Source organism: Garra rufa, chromosome 9, assembly GCF_049309525.1.
Source record: "Garra rufa chromosome 9, GarRuf1.0, whole genome shotgun sequence".
Taxonomy (NCBI): domain Eukaryota; kingdom Metazoa; phylum Chordata; class Actinopteri; order Cypriniformes; family Cyprinidae; genus Garra; species Garra rufa.
In genome coordinates, this window is record NC_133369.1 from 11,615,809 (window position 1) to 11,632,892 (window position 17,084).

Genomic DNA, 17,084 nt, shown 5'->3' on the forward strand with positions numbered 1-17,084 from the left:
GGTGTCTTTATTATGTTCCAGTAAGCACACATTTTAAACTGTTTATAATTTTAATTTTTTCATTTCACCCGCCCGAATTTAATTAAAATATTATTTTTCGTCACGTCATCTGCCCGAACGACCCATCACTACCAATAACCAATCACAAAAACAAAAAAACAAAACAAAAAAAGTAATAACCAATCACACACTAGATTATATTTGCACAGCACGCTCTGCATCTGCGTGCCCTGCTAACGTTAATTTTCATTGATTCACACACACTCTAACATGACATAAGCGGTGCAATTTACACTATTGACTTCTAAGGATTTTGATTAGAAAGCACAAGAAACAGGTGAATAAAGGCTGACAATCAATGTTTAATGTTCAGATGTTATTATTTCAAGACATGTAAAGCATTTTGGCTGGTTTATGTGTGTCGTGTTCTATGAGAGCTGTGTGTGGAGGGACGGGAATGTTTTTCTGAATGTCTATATGTTTCATTTATTTGTCCACGTTGTTTTGAACTACTGTACCGCTGTGTGTTGCGATCAGGACCGTTCAAAGCATCGTCGCGATATGTTCATTGTCAAACTCCAAAATTAGACCCTTTTTATTTTTTTTTAAAACGTCATTACTTCATTTGAAAAAGTTAACACATGTATTTTAGTTTGTTGTGTATATTTTTTTCATTTGATCAGATAACATTTTAAGCTGTCATATGGTCGTGTTACAACGCGCCCCTCAGATGTTACAATGTACCCCATCTATGGGGCATGTTGTCACGTTTCACTTCCTTTCTTTTGAGGTAAATAACGAAAAACGTATACACTGTAAATATGAAACAAAGCGATATATTTGTACTAGACAAATGTGAAAATAATGTGGATAAAAATTGTACTCTGAACCCCAAGTGGATTTACATAAACCGCGAAATTCAAAAAGTGTTAGGTTGTGCCCCGCTCTCCCCTACTGGTCACTTCTTTTCTACACTACTGTACATCTGCAGTGAAGCTAGCTATATTGTAATTTAGTTGCTTAAATGCTCAGTACTAGTACCGAGCATTGGTAATAGTAGTGGGTTGGTGTTTGTATATCAGTTCTAACACTGCTATTATGAGGTATCACCATATGTCATCATTCTGTTTTCTTTAGATTAATAGATTATATGATATCAAGGGGAATGTCTATACTTATACTTAAATCATGGGTGTTGTTACCCAGTCATTCATACTATCACAGCAATATTATGATTAAAGGTCATAGTTTGGATATAAACACTGATGTGATGTCTATGGTAGAAATTAAAACAGAGCACGTCATCTTTTGAAAGTAATTGGCGCTTCAAATAATGTTTGTGTCGATTGCATTGTTTCGCCACTAGATGGAAACAACTGTTAAAAAATGTATTTGTCAACGAATAGAGATTGATTCAAAAATGCAGATTCATCCAGTGATGTTTTTGTGAGCATGTCATTTATTCATTCAAACCACTTTTTCATAAATTTAATATAAAAAATCGGTGTGTTAAACATATTCTATTTTAAATATAAATATTATGTATTAAATTATTAAGAATTCATTAAAATGAATTAAACACTTTTAAATAGACTGAAGCAATTAATATTTTGTCTCACATTATTTTGCTTAGTTTAGAATTGCGAGGAAATCGTGATCTCTATTTAATCTCAAAAAAACTAAAACTGAAACTAAACTATATAAAAACTAAATAGAAATGTGTTCACAAAATAGAAACTAAACTAAAACTAAAAAAAATGTTAATGAAACTAATAAAAACTAAACTAAATTTTACTGAAAATTTGAAAACTATACCAAAATAAAACAAATTTTAAAAAGCTAAACTAAATTAACCTTGGCTTCAACACTAGTCTGTTTTTTTTTCCTCCGGTCTCGACTTGGTATCGGTCTTGGTCTCGACTTGGTCTTGGTCTTGACATGGTCTGTCTTGGTCTTGGTCTTGTCTTGGTCTCGATCCCTTCTGGTCTTGGTAGTGTCTTGGTCTCGGTTTAGGCGGTCTTGACTACAAGTCTAGTTGTGACACTGTTTTTGCTTTTAGATCAACAAATAATAACCCAAAATGATTGTCTTGATGATGTCATGCATACGGCTTTTTTTCCTGTCCTGGACTCGGTCTTGACTCGGACTCGAACTTTTTTGGACTCGGTCTTGTCTTGGACTCGAACCTCTTTGGACTCGGTCTTGACTTGGACTCGACTAGTCCTGGTCTTGGACTTGTCTTGGACTCGACAAAGGTGGTCTTGACTACAGCCCTACCATGTATTACCATAAGAAACCAAAACCTGATTTTATTCAAAAACACACCTTATTTCAATGAGATGCATATATTCATATCTGTAAATATTTACTATTTATTTACACACAAGGAAGAGAAAAATAGTTATGCACTAAAGTAACTGCATGATTCACTAAGTCTTATGGTCTTATGTTTTTAATCAACCAGTCTTGAGAAAAAAAAAGTCTTTCGTAACAGCATGGACAGAACATCCATGAAACCTCAGCCCGACTTGTAGACAAAGGCGGGAAGAAAAGCGTTAGGCAACGGCATGGGGGAAAATTGAACACCATTGAAGCAGCATTACAGACTTGCCAGGACATGGCAGACCATGTTGTACTTGTTTTTGTATTTTATTATTATTCTTTTTTTTTATGTCTATTGTCAGTTTCTTTTCTCCACTGTCCACAGACAATGTGGAGACATCCGAGTTCAGTTGGCAGCGTGTGGAGGTCCCTCAGGGATGAGGGAGGTGAAGAAAGTGCTGATGAACGACCAAGCGGCCGACAGGAAGCCCGGCTGATGCGGGTCTGCGTTCATGGGATCTTCTGGACCTTCCTCCCCGCTGTCCCCCTCATCTTCCTCCATTCCCTCATCCATCATACGCTCCTACAGAGAAAAAAAGAGAGAGAGATAGGTAAGTTTATTATAAATACCAATAAAACCATTAGATTGGTTGATGATAAACATGTGTTCTTTGCATAGATAAAGTCACATACAATTTTCCAAAGTCTTTTCACAATAATGTGTGACCATTTTAAGATTATTGGTAATATCCGATTATTGCGAAATGTGTCGGTTTTAAAGACCCCTGAGAGTCTTAACAACATATAATGACTTTTTTTGTTTCTAAAGATTTTATTCTATAATATACACGCCTGTTCAAAAGTTTGGGGTCAGTAAGATTTTTCTGAAATAAAAAATTAATACTTTTATTTAGCAAGGAAGCTTTAAATTGATCAAAAGTGACAATTAAGACATTTAGAATGAGAATGTTTCTAATTTCAGATAAATTCAAACAGACTTTTATTTCAATTAAATGGTGTTATTTTGAACTTTTCAAAGGATCCTGAAAAAAAAAATGCTGCTGAAAATTCAGCTTTTCCATCAAAGAAATAAATAGAAAATTAAAGATGAAAAAAGATTTTTGAAATTATAGTATTTCATAATATCATTTTTTACTGTATTTTCCCACAAATGTATGGATAAGATAATTCTTTCATTAACATTAAACCACAGATAATTTAAAATAAATGCTCATTTGCTAACAGAAAAATCACATTATTGCATGATATGTACATATGCACCATCTTTTAAAAACATTGGACTGACTGAACACATTATCATCTCTATTTTCCACTTCTTTAAATAATAGAATAGTCATTAAAAAGCTAAGAAATATATATTGGGACCTAATTAAATAAATAAATGAATTAATAACTTTAGTTTCAAAAGTGAATTCATACATTCATGGGCATAATTTCTTCTGCTCACCAAGCCTAATAATGTAAAATATTTTTTACTATTTAAAATAACTGCTTTCTATTTGAATATATTTTAAAATGTAATTTATTCATGCAATCAAATATTACGCATCACATGATCCTTCTAATATGCTGATTTGCTGATCAAGAAACATTTATAGATATTATTATTATTATTATTATTATCATTATCAATATTTAAAACAGTTGAGTACATTTTTTTCAAGAATCTTTGATGAATAGATCCAAAGATCAGCATTTATCTGAAATAAAAAGCTTCTGTAACATTATACACTATACCATTCAAAAACTTGGAGTCAGTTTAATTTTTTGTTTCTTAATTTTTTGTTTCAATTTAATTTTTTGCTTTTATTTAGCAGGGAAGCTTTAAATTGATGAAAAGTGATTAAATTGAATGTTACAAAAGATTTCTATTTCAGATAAATACTGTTCTATTTATCAAAGAAAACTGAAAAAAATTCTACCCTGCTGTTTTTAACATTATAATAATAAATGTTTTTTTGAGCAGCAAATCAGAATATTACAATGATTTCTGAAGGATCATGTGTTTGGCTTTGAAAACACAGAAATGAATTACATGAATATTAAAATATATTTAAATAGGAAACAGTATTTTAAATAGTAAAAATATTTTTAAAAAATAGTTTTTGCTGTATTTTGGAGGCTTGTGAGCAGAAGAGACTTCTTAAAAAAATTTTTTTTACCATATCGGCAAAAGTTGACCTCTATAACTAACCATCTCTTGCATATCCTGATTTTGCTCAGCCTCATCCTGTGGGCCTTCTTCAGCTCTTGGATTCTGCAGTTCTGCTCTAAAGGGAAACCAGCCAGCCTGGTGTCTGAAGTACACAAACAGAGACAATGACGCACAAATACAATATTCAACTTCTGCTTATCAGTCAGCTTCTATTTAAAACATGACTCACAGATAAACCAGCAGCATGGCACCGATAACCACGACGAAGCGGCCGAAGGAGGAATAGAAATAGACTATGCTGAGCAGAATAGCAGCACGTGACACTGTGTACATCCAGTCCAGCCAGTCTCGGTTGAGCTCATCGTCGTTCAACATGGCTCCTCCCTGAGCGTTCATCTGGATGTTGGGGTTGGCAGGGCGGTCCTCAGGGTCGGGGTTGGGCCCCATAGGGGCTGCAGGTTCGTTAGGTCGAGCTGGCTGAGTAGCGGGGCCAGCACTGGGAGCGGGAAAGGGGGCCGAGTTGGATGCCCGGGAGGCTGCCATGGCAGCATGACTAAAAGATTGTGAATGAAAGATAATGAGCAAAATACTGCACACAGGTGAATTGTGCATATAAAACAAGTAAGTATAAAAAGTAAAAAGCAGGGGGGAAAAATATATATTTTTAATATTTTAAAAGATTAAAAATAGAGTAAAAACAGTAAAATTGTAAAATATTTTTTCAATTTAAAACAACTGTTTTCTATTTTAATATATTGCAAATTGTAATTTATTAATGTGATGCAAAACTGAATTTTCAGCAGCTATTACTTCAGTCTTCAGCGTCACATGATGCTTTAGAAATCATTCTAATATGCTGATTTGGTGCTTATCATCAATTAATATTGGTGCTCTAAAATATTATTTTCAATGTGGAAATGTTTTTGCCGCTTAATATTTTTGTGGAAAGATTGGTATATTCTATGTCGACTTTATAACATTATAAATGTTTTTTCACTTCTGATGAATTTTTAATCATTTTTTTAATAATAAGTATGAAAGGGCTCAAATACATTATTTAGGGTCACACACCTTGTATTTAATAACAACTGTGCCATAATAACTTACTATTGCATGTAATAATGCCGGGCATACATCTGCTGCCACCAAAACATTTGCATCGGCATATACATAGGGTGGGCGGGGAAGCCAGCAGCGGGACCATCTTGCATGGGAAGAGGCATTCCTTCAGGCCTAAGAGAGAATGACATGTACAAAATGAAACTCAAAAGCCTCAAAAACAACATATTTTGCCTTGAGTGAGTTATTTGAGAGTGTTATTTGTGTTTTTACCTTTGCATCACACCAGGAGGGGCAGGATTGAGGCCATGTGTTTGTGTTGGGATCCCCCGGTGTCTTAGACCATCAGAGTTGGCTGAAGTTTCCTGACTAGGGGTAGAAGATGAGGATGGACCAGCACTGTCTGACGTCTAGGAAAGAACAATGAATAATGGGCATAATGTTACAATAAGGTGTCATTTGTTAACATTAGATAATCCATTAACCAACATGACATGCGCTGCCGTTCAAAAAGTTTAGGATCAGTAAAATTGTAATGTTTTTTTTTTATATGCTCAACAAGGCTGCATTTATTTGATTAAAAATACAGAAAAACAAATGTAATTTTCTGAAATATTATTCTGATTTAAAATAGTGGTTTTCTGTTTTAATATACTTTAAAATACAATTTATTCCTGTGAATCACAGCTGAATTTTCTGCATCATTACTCAGAAATCACTCTAAAATGCTGATTTATAATCAATGTTGGAACCTGTGATACTTTTTTTTCAGTTACAATATACACTACTATTCAAAAGTTTGGAGTCAGTAATTTTTTTCTTTCTTTAAAAAAAAAAGGAAATTAATACTTTATTCAGCAAGGATGTGTTAAATGGAAAAAAATATATAAATAATCATATTGTTAGAAAAGATTCTATTTTGAATAAATGCTGTTTTTTTTAAACTTTTTATTCAAAGAAAAAAAGTATCACAGGTTCCTAAAAATATTAATAAGCACAACTGTTTCAACACTGATAATAATTCAGCATATTACAATGACTTCTGAAAGATCATGTGACACTGAAGACTGGAGTAACGGCTAATGTATATTAAAATAGGAAACCAATATTAGAAATTGCTATAATATTTCACAATATTATGTTTTTTCTGTATTTTTGATCAAATAAATACAGCCTTGATGAGCATAGGAGACTCCATTAAAAAACAAATTTTTTGAAACTGCAGTGTAACAATGAGTAATATTACCTATTAACCTATGTTAAGTTGACAAGTTCTAGACCTGTATCCGTTTCTTTTGCTGAACACAAAACTATGAAAGTTCCAGCAACTGTTTGGTTACCCACATTCTTCAAAATATCTTCTTTTGTGTATAACAGAAGAAAGAAACTCATACAGGTTTGGAACAACTTGACAGTAAGTAAATGACAAAATCTTCATTTTTTGAATGAACTATCCCTTTGACATAAACTAGAATTTATACATGCTTTAGCATTGTTCATTTTTTATATAAACTAATGTAGTTAACCACATTAACAAATGAAACCTTAGTGTAAAGTGTTACTGACAAAAAGTAACTGGTCTTCATAGAATGATTTATTTATTTTTTATTCTATGCACTCACTGAAGAGCTGGAATCGGTGGTGCTAACAGGGCTGCCGCAAGTGGGGGATGACGGGGGGCTTTGTGACGCACACACCAGGTGGACCATGTGGTATTCATCTTGCTGTTGGGATTAAAGAAATCCAGTAATTACAGTCAGTACAAAAAAAACTGAGCACTGATCAAACATTTTAAAAGAATACAATGAACACACTTTGTGTTAGTTAAAAAAAGGTGTTGCAAAGTTCTTGCATTTGTTATTGTTGAAAAAATGAACCATGACTGTTGTCAGACTCCTTGTGCAAACAAAAATCTCACTGGATTATTACAAATAATGGCAAAATGAATGATTGGAAATGTAAACTGATATTTCCTGCTGACACACTACAGCAAAAGATAGAAACAATGAACTTAAAACCATTTTTAGCTGGTGAAAATACTAGTGTTCTAATAGTTTTGGCCACCACTGTATATATCCAAGTGAATCAATTTATAACATTGAGCTTAGAATTTTTTAATGACAAAAAAAGTAAAATAATTAAACATATGCATGGATGAACCATTCAATATAAGAGGCATTTAGAAAATAGACAGGGAGAAATTCAATATTATGCCGACTTTAAAATAAATAAAATGAAGGAAATAAACTAATAAAAATCACCCCAAGATTATTTGTGGTTGGATGGCCTAATAACTGTGTCATAAATATCTAAGTTGGTGAGATCAATAAAGTAAAGTGGCAGTTTCAACATCTCAACAATTAGAAACACTCAAATCAGTTTGAAGCAACATTAAACACTTGACTTGTTTTTGCTCAATGCATCAGAGAACAGGAGCATACCTTTCTTAGCACATCCCTCAACTGCAAGTGATCCTGAAGAAGCCGTCCAGAATAGACAAGTCTCTGGTCCTTAGATAACTGAAAGAAGGAACATAAACAAGGACTTTTTTTATAATTAGGCTCATCTAAGTGCAAGAAAAGAAGGGTATGATAAAAAAGACTCTCAGATGAAAATGTTATCAGCTGTTTGGACTCTCATTCTGACGGCACCCATTCAATGCAGGGCCCACTGTTGCTAAATTTCTCCAAATCTGTTTTGATGAGGAAAAAAGCCCCTGCATTTATGATCAGAAATATTTGTCACTCTGTCTCATAGCTACAGTACATGGCGAGTAGATAGTAAATTTTAAAGTAAATGTGTTTAAAATCTGAAAATTCACTACTGAACACCTTTTTCTGCAATTAAGCACCCTTTTTTGGGAGTTAACATTTAGTTTTTATATGTGTACCACTGTTTAGAACTGTGCTAGCTAACCATGTGCTGATTACCATCTTTGAGCAAGGTTCAAAAGTATCTAAAATTGTCACTACTGAAACATTTGGTGAGAGATATCTTTTTTTTTTTGAGTGTTATTCCATAAATTTATCACTACTGAAACAGTCACAAAACATTACATTTAGCAGGCGCTTTATCCAAAGCGACTTACAAAAGAGGACAATGGAAGCAATCAAAATCAATAAAAGAGCAATAACATGCAAGTGCTATGACAAGCCCCATTTAGCCTAACGCAGTAGTTTTTTTAAATTATATAATAAATAAAAAGAACATAGATAAAAAAATCTAAAAAGAAAAGAAAAAGAAAACTAGTGTTAGAGGCCTAAAAATAGACAGAATACAACAAGAACAGAGAAGCTAGTGTTTTTTTTTTTTTTTAAGAAAACTAGCAGTAAGTAACTGAATGGAGTATAAGTCTAAAAATGCATTTTTTTTTTTTTAAAGAATAGAATTAGAATAGAGGGTGCTAGAGTTAGAGGGTCAAACATGACATCATTGTTTCGGTAGTGACAAAAGGGAACACATAATCCTTATATTTGGGGGAAATAAACAATTTTAGTACAGTTATGCATTTTTTTGTATTTTAGTATGTTTTACTATGCAAGTTAAAATTCTGGTAATGTGATGTGGTTGCTACCAAAGCATGCAATGTTTTGTCAAAAATAAAGTATACTAAGTATATTCAAACTAATGAATCCTTAATGAAAATTGGATTCAAAATACAACAAATGTCATAAATTACATTTTTTAACTATTACAATTATTACAATATTACAATTAATAACAATTACATACAATTGTTATTAATTAACCTCTGAAAAAAATGTAATAAAATAGCAAAAAATGTATTAACAATATAGACATATGCAAAATTTTAATGGGTCAATATAACCCTTATAATTAAATTATTATTACTGTGTTTCGGTAGTGACAGATTTGGGGAGAGGACAAATATTCCAAAACTTTCTGAAAATACAATATAAGAATTACCTGCAGAGTTACTATTAGACAATTTGCATACATACAAATGTTTTGGAAAAAGACAATAATATAAACTCACCGGCTTGCTAGGATACACTTTGGAAATGTGTTTTTTCAACTTTTCTACTGTCCAATTCAAAAAACAATTGATGGTCTGGTCATCATACTTCTGGTTGGGTGCCTTGATGACAAGAGTAACGGGGCTGTCAACTGTACCCGGGTCCATGGTTCATAATAAAGCAGCTCTTGAACTCAGAAACAGGGACGCCACACAGCACCGGTCCTCCTGTTCAAGGGTAGGGATATTTTCCTTCCTCAGATTTGATTCATGGTTGACAAACTTCGCAAGTATCCTTCATGTTGCTCTCCAGGCAGTCTCAGCACTCAACATCTGACATACAACTTTAGTGAGAGGAATGTGGCAGCGGCAGGTGGACGCACTTAACTAGCCTACAAAGAAAAACAGAGAGAGAAAAAACACGTTACTTGTAGATAAAAACAGGACACTTCCTTTTGTATAAAATATCAGGTTGGCATGCAAACAGGCCTGTTAAATCTTACCACTTTGCATGAAGGCAATGCTAGAGGGATAAGCTCATTAGACTCTTAACACCTAATGCAAAGCATAGCAGCTCCAACTCACGGGCTAAATTTAAATTTTGTGTCATATGTGCTTAAAAATCATATACAATTATTCACCTGACTAAAAGATCCCAGCAGTTGCATCAAATCTACATATACAGCTGAAATTATTACCTTATTGACATGTGACATTTACATATATGACGATGGAAGAAGCTTTTGAACTAAAGTAAATGATCAAATATCATGAAACGACACAATAAATATAATTAATAAGAAATGTATCATGTTCATGCCAGTTACCAAGCACCTACTGATACAAGGCTAGTACCAGGTAACTAAACCAAACATTACAACACATATTATGACCTCAGATTAACTGATGGTCTGCTTAATCAGAAAAAGAATATGAATAGTTAAAGTATTTTCTTTAAAATGATTGTTAAACGGTAAATTAACAGTAAATGCACAGAAAATAAACATCAGACGATAATGGCCAGCTAGCTAGCCAGTGAGCTACAGGCTCCACATTAATCCCACAGACAGTGAGAATGCTCGATATGAGTTAGCGTTAAAGTATAGATAATATTTTGAAGGTACTTGAAGAGGAAACACAAATTATACGCACCCGAGTAAAAATATCTCCCCCAAAGATTGTTTTCGCGTAAAATGGAGTCGGGCGTAACTCCGGAAATGTCGTCAGCACAGCAAAACAGAGCAGGCAGTTCCGTACATTTGGAGATGTTTCCACATACAAAAAAGGAGCTTGAATGCACTGACCTGAAATCAGCTTTGCAATTTCTTTCTCTTATCAAATACTGCTATGGAGTAATGTAGGCTGTTCCTGGTTCAGCATGAAGGTAAGGCTTCAACACCGGTTCGTCAAAAGATAAGGCAACTCTTTAAACTGCGGGGAAAGAGGGTCTTTATGGCGAAGGAAAAGTTATATATTTTATTTATTTATTATCATAAATACATTTAACATAAATGTAGCTTAACTACTTAGCTCAATTAACGACTAGGGGATGTTTTTGTAGATAAAAACTAAATATTTTAATATAAATGACTTTATATGCACCTTGTTCTAAATAGTTTGTCAATCAGTCAAAATGAGTAATTCAAACAACAGGAGGCAAATCAGGAAACATTTTTGATAAAAAATAAAAAATAATAACTAAAAATTTAAACATTAAATGTGTTCTGTTTTAAAAATATGTATTCATTTAATTTCAAAGTCTATTTGATAGATGTCAACGTCAAAAAAAAAAAAATTACAAAAGTGATTTTATTACCAAAGAAGGCACATTAAATTTAATAAACTGTCTACTTTTAAGGTTTCAAATACGTTTTTGGAGAATAAATGTTAAATAATGTTATGTTGTCATTCAGTGTACACAATATTTATGCACAAATTCAAACAACATGCTTATTTTGACTTGTACGTATTAAAATATAAAATAATAATTGAGCATATTAAATTTTATTGTGTTTTAAATTAGTAAAAAATTCTTACTCACAAATAGGCAAAACCTAGGATAGTGGCAATTTTTTTTAAATGAAGAATTACAACTAATTAGTATTTGGGGTGAAAGTAATTTGTCTTTTAATATGTCATAAATTGATTTTTGTTGTAAATATGCCTGACAAGGTTGTTACACTGAATAACATTTTAGTGGGTGTTTTTATTGGGTATTTTATTTATTTTTTGCTCAGAAAAACAAAAATGCAATTAAATTAAACAGAAAACTTATAATATATACATATATATTATTTTGAAACAACAACCATTTAAAGCAGTGTTACACTTTTTTATGCTTAAACTCTTTTTGTCTTGTGTGTATATACACACAGTTTTTGGACAGTAAGACTTTTAATGTTTTTCAAAGCCTGCATTTATTTAATCCAATTATTTAAGTACAGTTGAGTATTTTTTTTCAGGATTCTTTGATGAACAGAAAAATTCAAAGATCAGCATTTATCTGAAATAAAAAGCTTTTGTAACATTATACACTATACCATTCAAAAGCTTTTGAGAAAGAAATTAATACTTAATAATAATAAATGTTTTTTGAGCAGCAAATCAGAATTATCAGATTTAGAATTATCATTAGAATGATTTCTGAGGGATCATGTGATTGGAGTAATGACACTAAAATTCAGCTTTGAAATCACCTGAATAAGTTACATTTTAAAATATTTTCAATTGGAAAAAAAGTTATTTTTCATTGTAAAAAATAAGGGTAATAATGCTCAATATGAATTAACATTAAAATATAGATAGTATTTTAAAGGCATTTGAAGAGGAAACAAAAATTAAACTCACCCGAGTAAAAATATCTTCCCCAAAGATTGTTTAAAAAATTTCAAAATGTGATTGTTTTTGCTGTACTTTTTTACTGAGCAAAAAAGAGACTTTAAAAAAAACCTTAAAAATCTTACTGTTCAAAACCTTTTGACTGGTAGTGTATATATTAAATATTTATTAGAAAACCTGTATTTTGTTTATCTACTAAACAAGTGTTCACATTATGCAGAATAAAGCCAATTCTCTAAAGAAGGTTAATGATGCCTTTATAATTTTATCTAATTATAAAATGAAAAAGATGAGTGTGCAGGTAATGCTTAAACATTAAAAACAAACAAAGAATTCAAAAATATAAATAAGTATTTTAATATCATAATCAAGTGCTTACATTACACACACAATAAAACCAGTTCTGAAATAATCAGCATTTTGCAGTACAGCCCCAAGACACATTTACAATTCAAAAGCACCCCATATCTTTCTTACTCTGTGTTTCAGTTTGACTGGGATTGTTTCAATTTGTTTAAAACCTCCTGAGTGAGTCTTTTGCTATACTTATTAATCTTATGATGACCCGGCATCCATCCAAGAAGAAAGCGATGAAAGTCTGTCCAAGCGAAAGCGAACATGCTCCTCCATTCTTTCTCCAGCTCTGGAAAGCAGGCTTTCTCATCCAAGGATTTACGTAGCTCTGTAAAATAGTAATCCAGAAGGCCAGGCACTCTCTTTTCACACTCTCTCTCATCCATACAGCTGCCTAAAAAGTAAATAACATCCTTTATCCCACAGCCTCCACCAACATACTGAAAATCAACCGCTGCAATTTGCAAACCGTCTTTGGAGAAACAGAAATTAGCTAGTTTCGCATCACCATGCAGAATTGTCTTAAAGCGGCAGTTGTTGAGAATGCTGTCTATTTCTGCAGCAGCTGCTTTGAGTTTTTGATCCGACATGGCTTCTAGTTCTTCAGGTCTTGTTTCTAAATGCCAATACGTGCCTATAGGCCAAAGTCCCTCTGGGGCGACGTTGAGGAAAAGTGCATGAAAGCTGGCAATCCAGCTGAGGCAGGCTTTTATTTCAGCATCATTAACAAAGGTTTTTCTCACTGGGAATCCTGCAACATCAAGGTCCTCTAAAACAATCAACTGCTCATCACCAAATGACCGGACAGCAAGGCAAGCGGGAACTCGGCAGCGTTCATTGGTAGTGTAGTTTTGGTACCAGTGGCTTTCTACTTGATAGGATCGCACCTTGCGCTGGTGAGATGTGTCTGTGTTCCAGCCGCCTGGATGTTTCTGTTTTTGGGGAAACATCACATGTTTGACAACCACAGATGGACGATCACATCCCTCCAAATGGACTCGTACTATTTCACCATAACCGCTCCACAAAGTCTGAATCTTTGCACCAATTTGGAGAGACTTTGCTCCACATGCTTTCAAAATGAGGTCTTGGTGTTCCTGCTTCATTCTGGAGATTGAAATTAGCAGAAAATTTGGTTTGTATTATACACACATATATACACTACCAGTCAAACGTTTTTAAACAGTACGATTTTTTTTTTAGCTTTTTAAAGAATTCTCTTTTGCTCACCAAGCCTGCATTTATTTGATCCAAAATACAGCAGTAATATTGTGAAATATTGTTTATATATTTGAAATATTATCAAAAATGACTGCTTTCTATTTGAATGTATTTTAAAATGTAATTTATTCTTGCTCAAAGCTACATTTTCAGCATAATTACTCCTTCAGAAATCATTCCAATATGCTGATTTGCTGTTCAAGAAATATTCATTATTATTAACATTTTTATTATTATTATTTAATTATCAGTATTTAAAACAGTTGAGTACATTTTTTCTTTGATGAATAGAAAGATGCAATGATCAGCATTTATCTGAAATAAAAAGCTTTTGTAACATTATACACTATACCATTCAAAAGCTTGTAGTCAGTATTTTTTCTTTTGGGAAAGAAATCATAGAAATGAATACTTTTTTGCAAGGATGCTTTAAATTGATCAAAAGTGTTGTTACAGACATTTATAATGTTACAAAATTTCAGATCAATGTTGTTATTCTGAACTTTCTATTCATAAAAGAAACCTGAAAACTCTATTTTCAACATAATAATAATGAATGTTTTTTAACAAAATAAATAAAACTGCAAATCAGAATATTAGAATGATTTCTGAAGGATCATGTGACTGGAGTAATTGTGCTAAAAATCAGCTTTGAAATCACAGGAATAGCTAAATTACATTTTAAAATATAAATAGAAAACAGTTATTTTAAATAGAATTTTTTTTTACAAAAATTACTATTTTTGCTGTACTTTGGATCAAATAAATGCAGGCTTGGTGAGCAAAAGAGACTTTAAAAAAACATTATAAATATTACTGTTCAAAAACTTTTGACTGGTAGTGTATATATAGCCACATCACATACAAATCCATAAAATAATGACCAATAGCTATAAATTAAACATAATTAACAACCACAAACGCATACAAATATATAATAAATTAAAAATTGTTACCAAAAAAGATTTGTATTAAAATGCATCACCTAGCGGCAAGTTACACGTAAGAAGTACTTATTAGTACTGGAACAAAAGCCAAACAAGATATTCACGTTAAATTTTGGGCTGAATTGACAAATTATATAATATAGGAAAAGTCTGTATAAAACGATATATTGGTTACAGCTTGATCACTGAATGGATAAAGGTAAAGATCGAAAATAAAACAAAAATGAATGGAAATCATGAAATGTTTTGTCGCATCTCAAAGAGCAAAAGAGGAATCGGATAATTAGCTAGCTCCTATGTTTACATTTACCTTACGAGACTTGAAGCGAAGCGAACGTGTTCGGCAAAGGAAGTTGAGAATGAGGGTTCGTCTTCCGGCATACGGAACAATGCATTCTGGGAAATGTAGTGTTTGCATCTAATGAGCTGAACCGCAGTAATATTTTGACAACTGTATTCTCATTATTATTTCTCAGAAAAGATAATTGGAAACCACGAAGAAATTGACCTTTTCCCCCACAGTGTGTTGTGGATAGTTACCGAAGGGCGAAACAAAATAGACTATGTCTAACTATAATGTTATTAAGCCTTTTGAGTGACAGTGATAAGTGTTTTGGAGGGCGTTTTACGATCTACGATGACCAGGAATGCTGGGAATCCTTTAAAAGCTGAGTAGAAAACATAATCATTATGAGAAATTCAGAGTTTTAAAGAAACTAAATAAGATAATAATATAATGGCTTTTAGAGTCAATATGATTAGCTCTAGAATAACAGAATTTTAGCTGTTGCCTTTTGTCATATCTTAGCAAACAAACACTCTTTGCATTTGTTCCGTTTGGAAAAAAGTAGAAGATGGAGAGTCTGGAGAAATCGAATGAGATTAGCAGATTAAAAATGCGGAATACAGTTTCAGTTCATCAGTGGAGCATCACAGTTTATCAGATGAGCACAAAATCATAAAATATTCCAGTTGGCTGTTGAGCTTCATCAATCATCTCTTGGACCACAACTTTTGGTTGTACTCCCTCCACTAGGGGTCAGTCTGGGCCTTAGTATTTCTACGCAGCATCTTTTTACACCCTTATGTTTGTAGAATAGAAAACTTTAGGAGAATTCTGCAAAGTATTTGTTTAAAAAAAAAAAAAAGATTATCTTGACTTATAGTTTTATATTTTTGTGTTACCTACTTTCATAATAACTAAGCAGTTATTTTAGTTTATGTCCAGCTTTTTCTTCCCGTGAAAAAGGGCATGACCATTTGTCAATTTTATGGCTCTGGCTTTTGATCTTATCACGTCCAGCTACCATATTATTTTAATGTATTATCTTAATTATGAGCACACTGGTTTGTAGTGCAGACAGTTTTATAATTTACTGCACATTGTTTTTCTTCTCCTTATTTCTATGGAGCTCATATTATGACAAAACTTTTTGAATTTGAATTGTACAAATTTGAATTATTGACAAGTGTCATTTCACAAAACTGAATATTATATGGTATTTAACATAGTTCTGAATTCGATTTTTTAAAACTTGAATATTGAACATTTGAAATTGAACACAACTGAATTTTCAAATCGCAGATTTTCAAATAGACATGTATTTTCAAACAGCAGATTTTTGTTCCGATTTCTAAGACTTCAAATATTCAGTTTTTAAAAATACAACTTCAAGTTTTCAAGATGAAAAAAAAATTCGGAACATCAAATTCAGTGTTCAAAATTCAAAGCGCAGAAATTCAGATCGTACAGAAAGTAGGTCAGAGGTTATGCACAGGGAAGAGTAGATGATCTACGAAAAGTCGAACGAAGCATTTACTGTGACCGAGAGGGGGCATGTTTGGTTCACTTAGGCTAGTTTTGCCGTGGTCACAACATATTAACTCGTGGGTACGTGATAATACGCCGTGGCCACAAGTTATTATTTCGTGGGAACATCATATTAACTCGTGGGAGCGTGATAATACGCCGTGGCCACAAGTTATTATTTCGTGGGAACATCATATTAACTCGTGGGAGCGTGATAATACGCCGTGGCCACAAGTTATTATTTCGTGGGAACATAATATTAACTCGTGGGTACGTGATAATATGTCGTGGCCACAAGATGGCAGTGTATACATAGTTACACGGCTTTGCGTAAAACGAAACTGAATGCAAAACGCGCACGCGTATTCAAAGGCAATTTTA

At 32.7% G+C, this 17,084-nt stretch overlaps 2 protein-coding genes across 2 annotated transcripts; both read right to left on the bottom strand.

The window, feature by feature from the left end:
* Nucleotides 1-2,283: 2,283 nt before the first annotated feature.
* On the bottom strand, nt 2,284-10,805 carry herpud2 (HERPUD family member 2). Its single transcript, XM_073847539.1, has 9 exons — nt 10,686-10,805; nt 9,555-9,925; nt 7,999-8,076; nt 7,180-7,281; nt 5,831-5,967; nt 5,606-5,731; nt 4,728-5,051; nt 4,538-4,640; nt 2,284-2,905 (listed from the first exon to the last, which is right to left on the bottom strand). Exons 2-9 carry the CDS (start codon nt 9,699-9,701, stop codon nt 2,729-2,731), a joined length of 1,194 nt encoding a protein of 397 aa, XP_073703640.1. The 5' UTR covers nt 9,702-9,925; nt 10,686-10,805; the 3' UTR covers nt 2,284-2,728.
* Nucleotides 10,806-12,712: 1,907 nt separating this feature from the next.
* On the bottom strand, nt 12,713-15,823 carry pkdc (protein kinase-like domain containing). The gene is made up of 2 exons (XM_073847613.1): nt 15,204-15,823; nt 12,713-13,832 (listed from the first exon to the last, which is right to left on the bottom strand). Exons 1-2 carry the CDS (start codon nt 15,272-15,274, stop codon nt 12,857-12,859), a joined length of 1,047 nt encoding a protein of 348 aa, XP_073703714.1. The 5' UTR covers nt 15,275-15,823; the 3' UTR covers nt 12,713-12,856.
* Between the last annotated feature and the right edge of the window lie 1,261 nt (nt 15,824-17,084).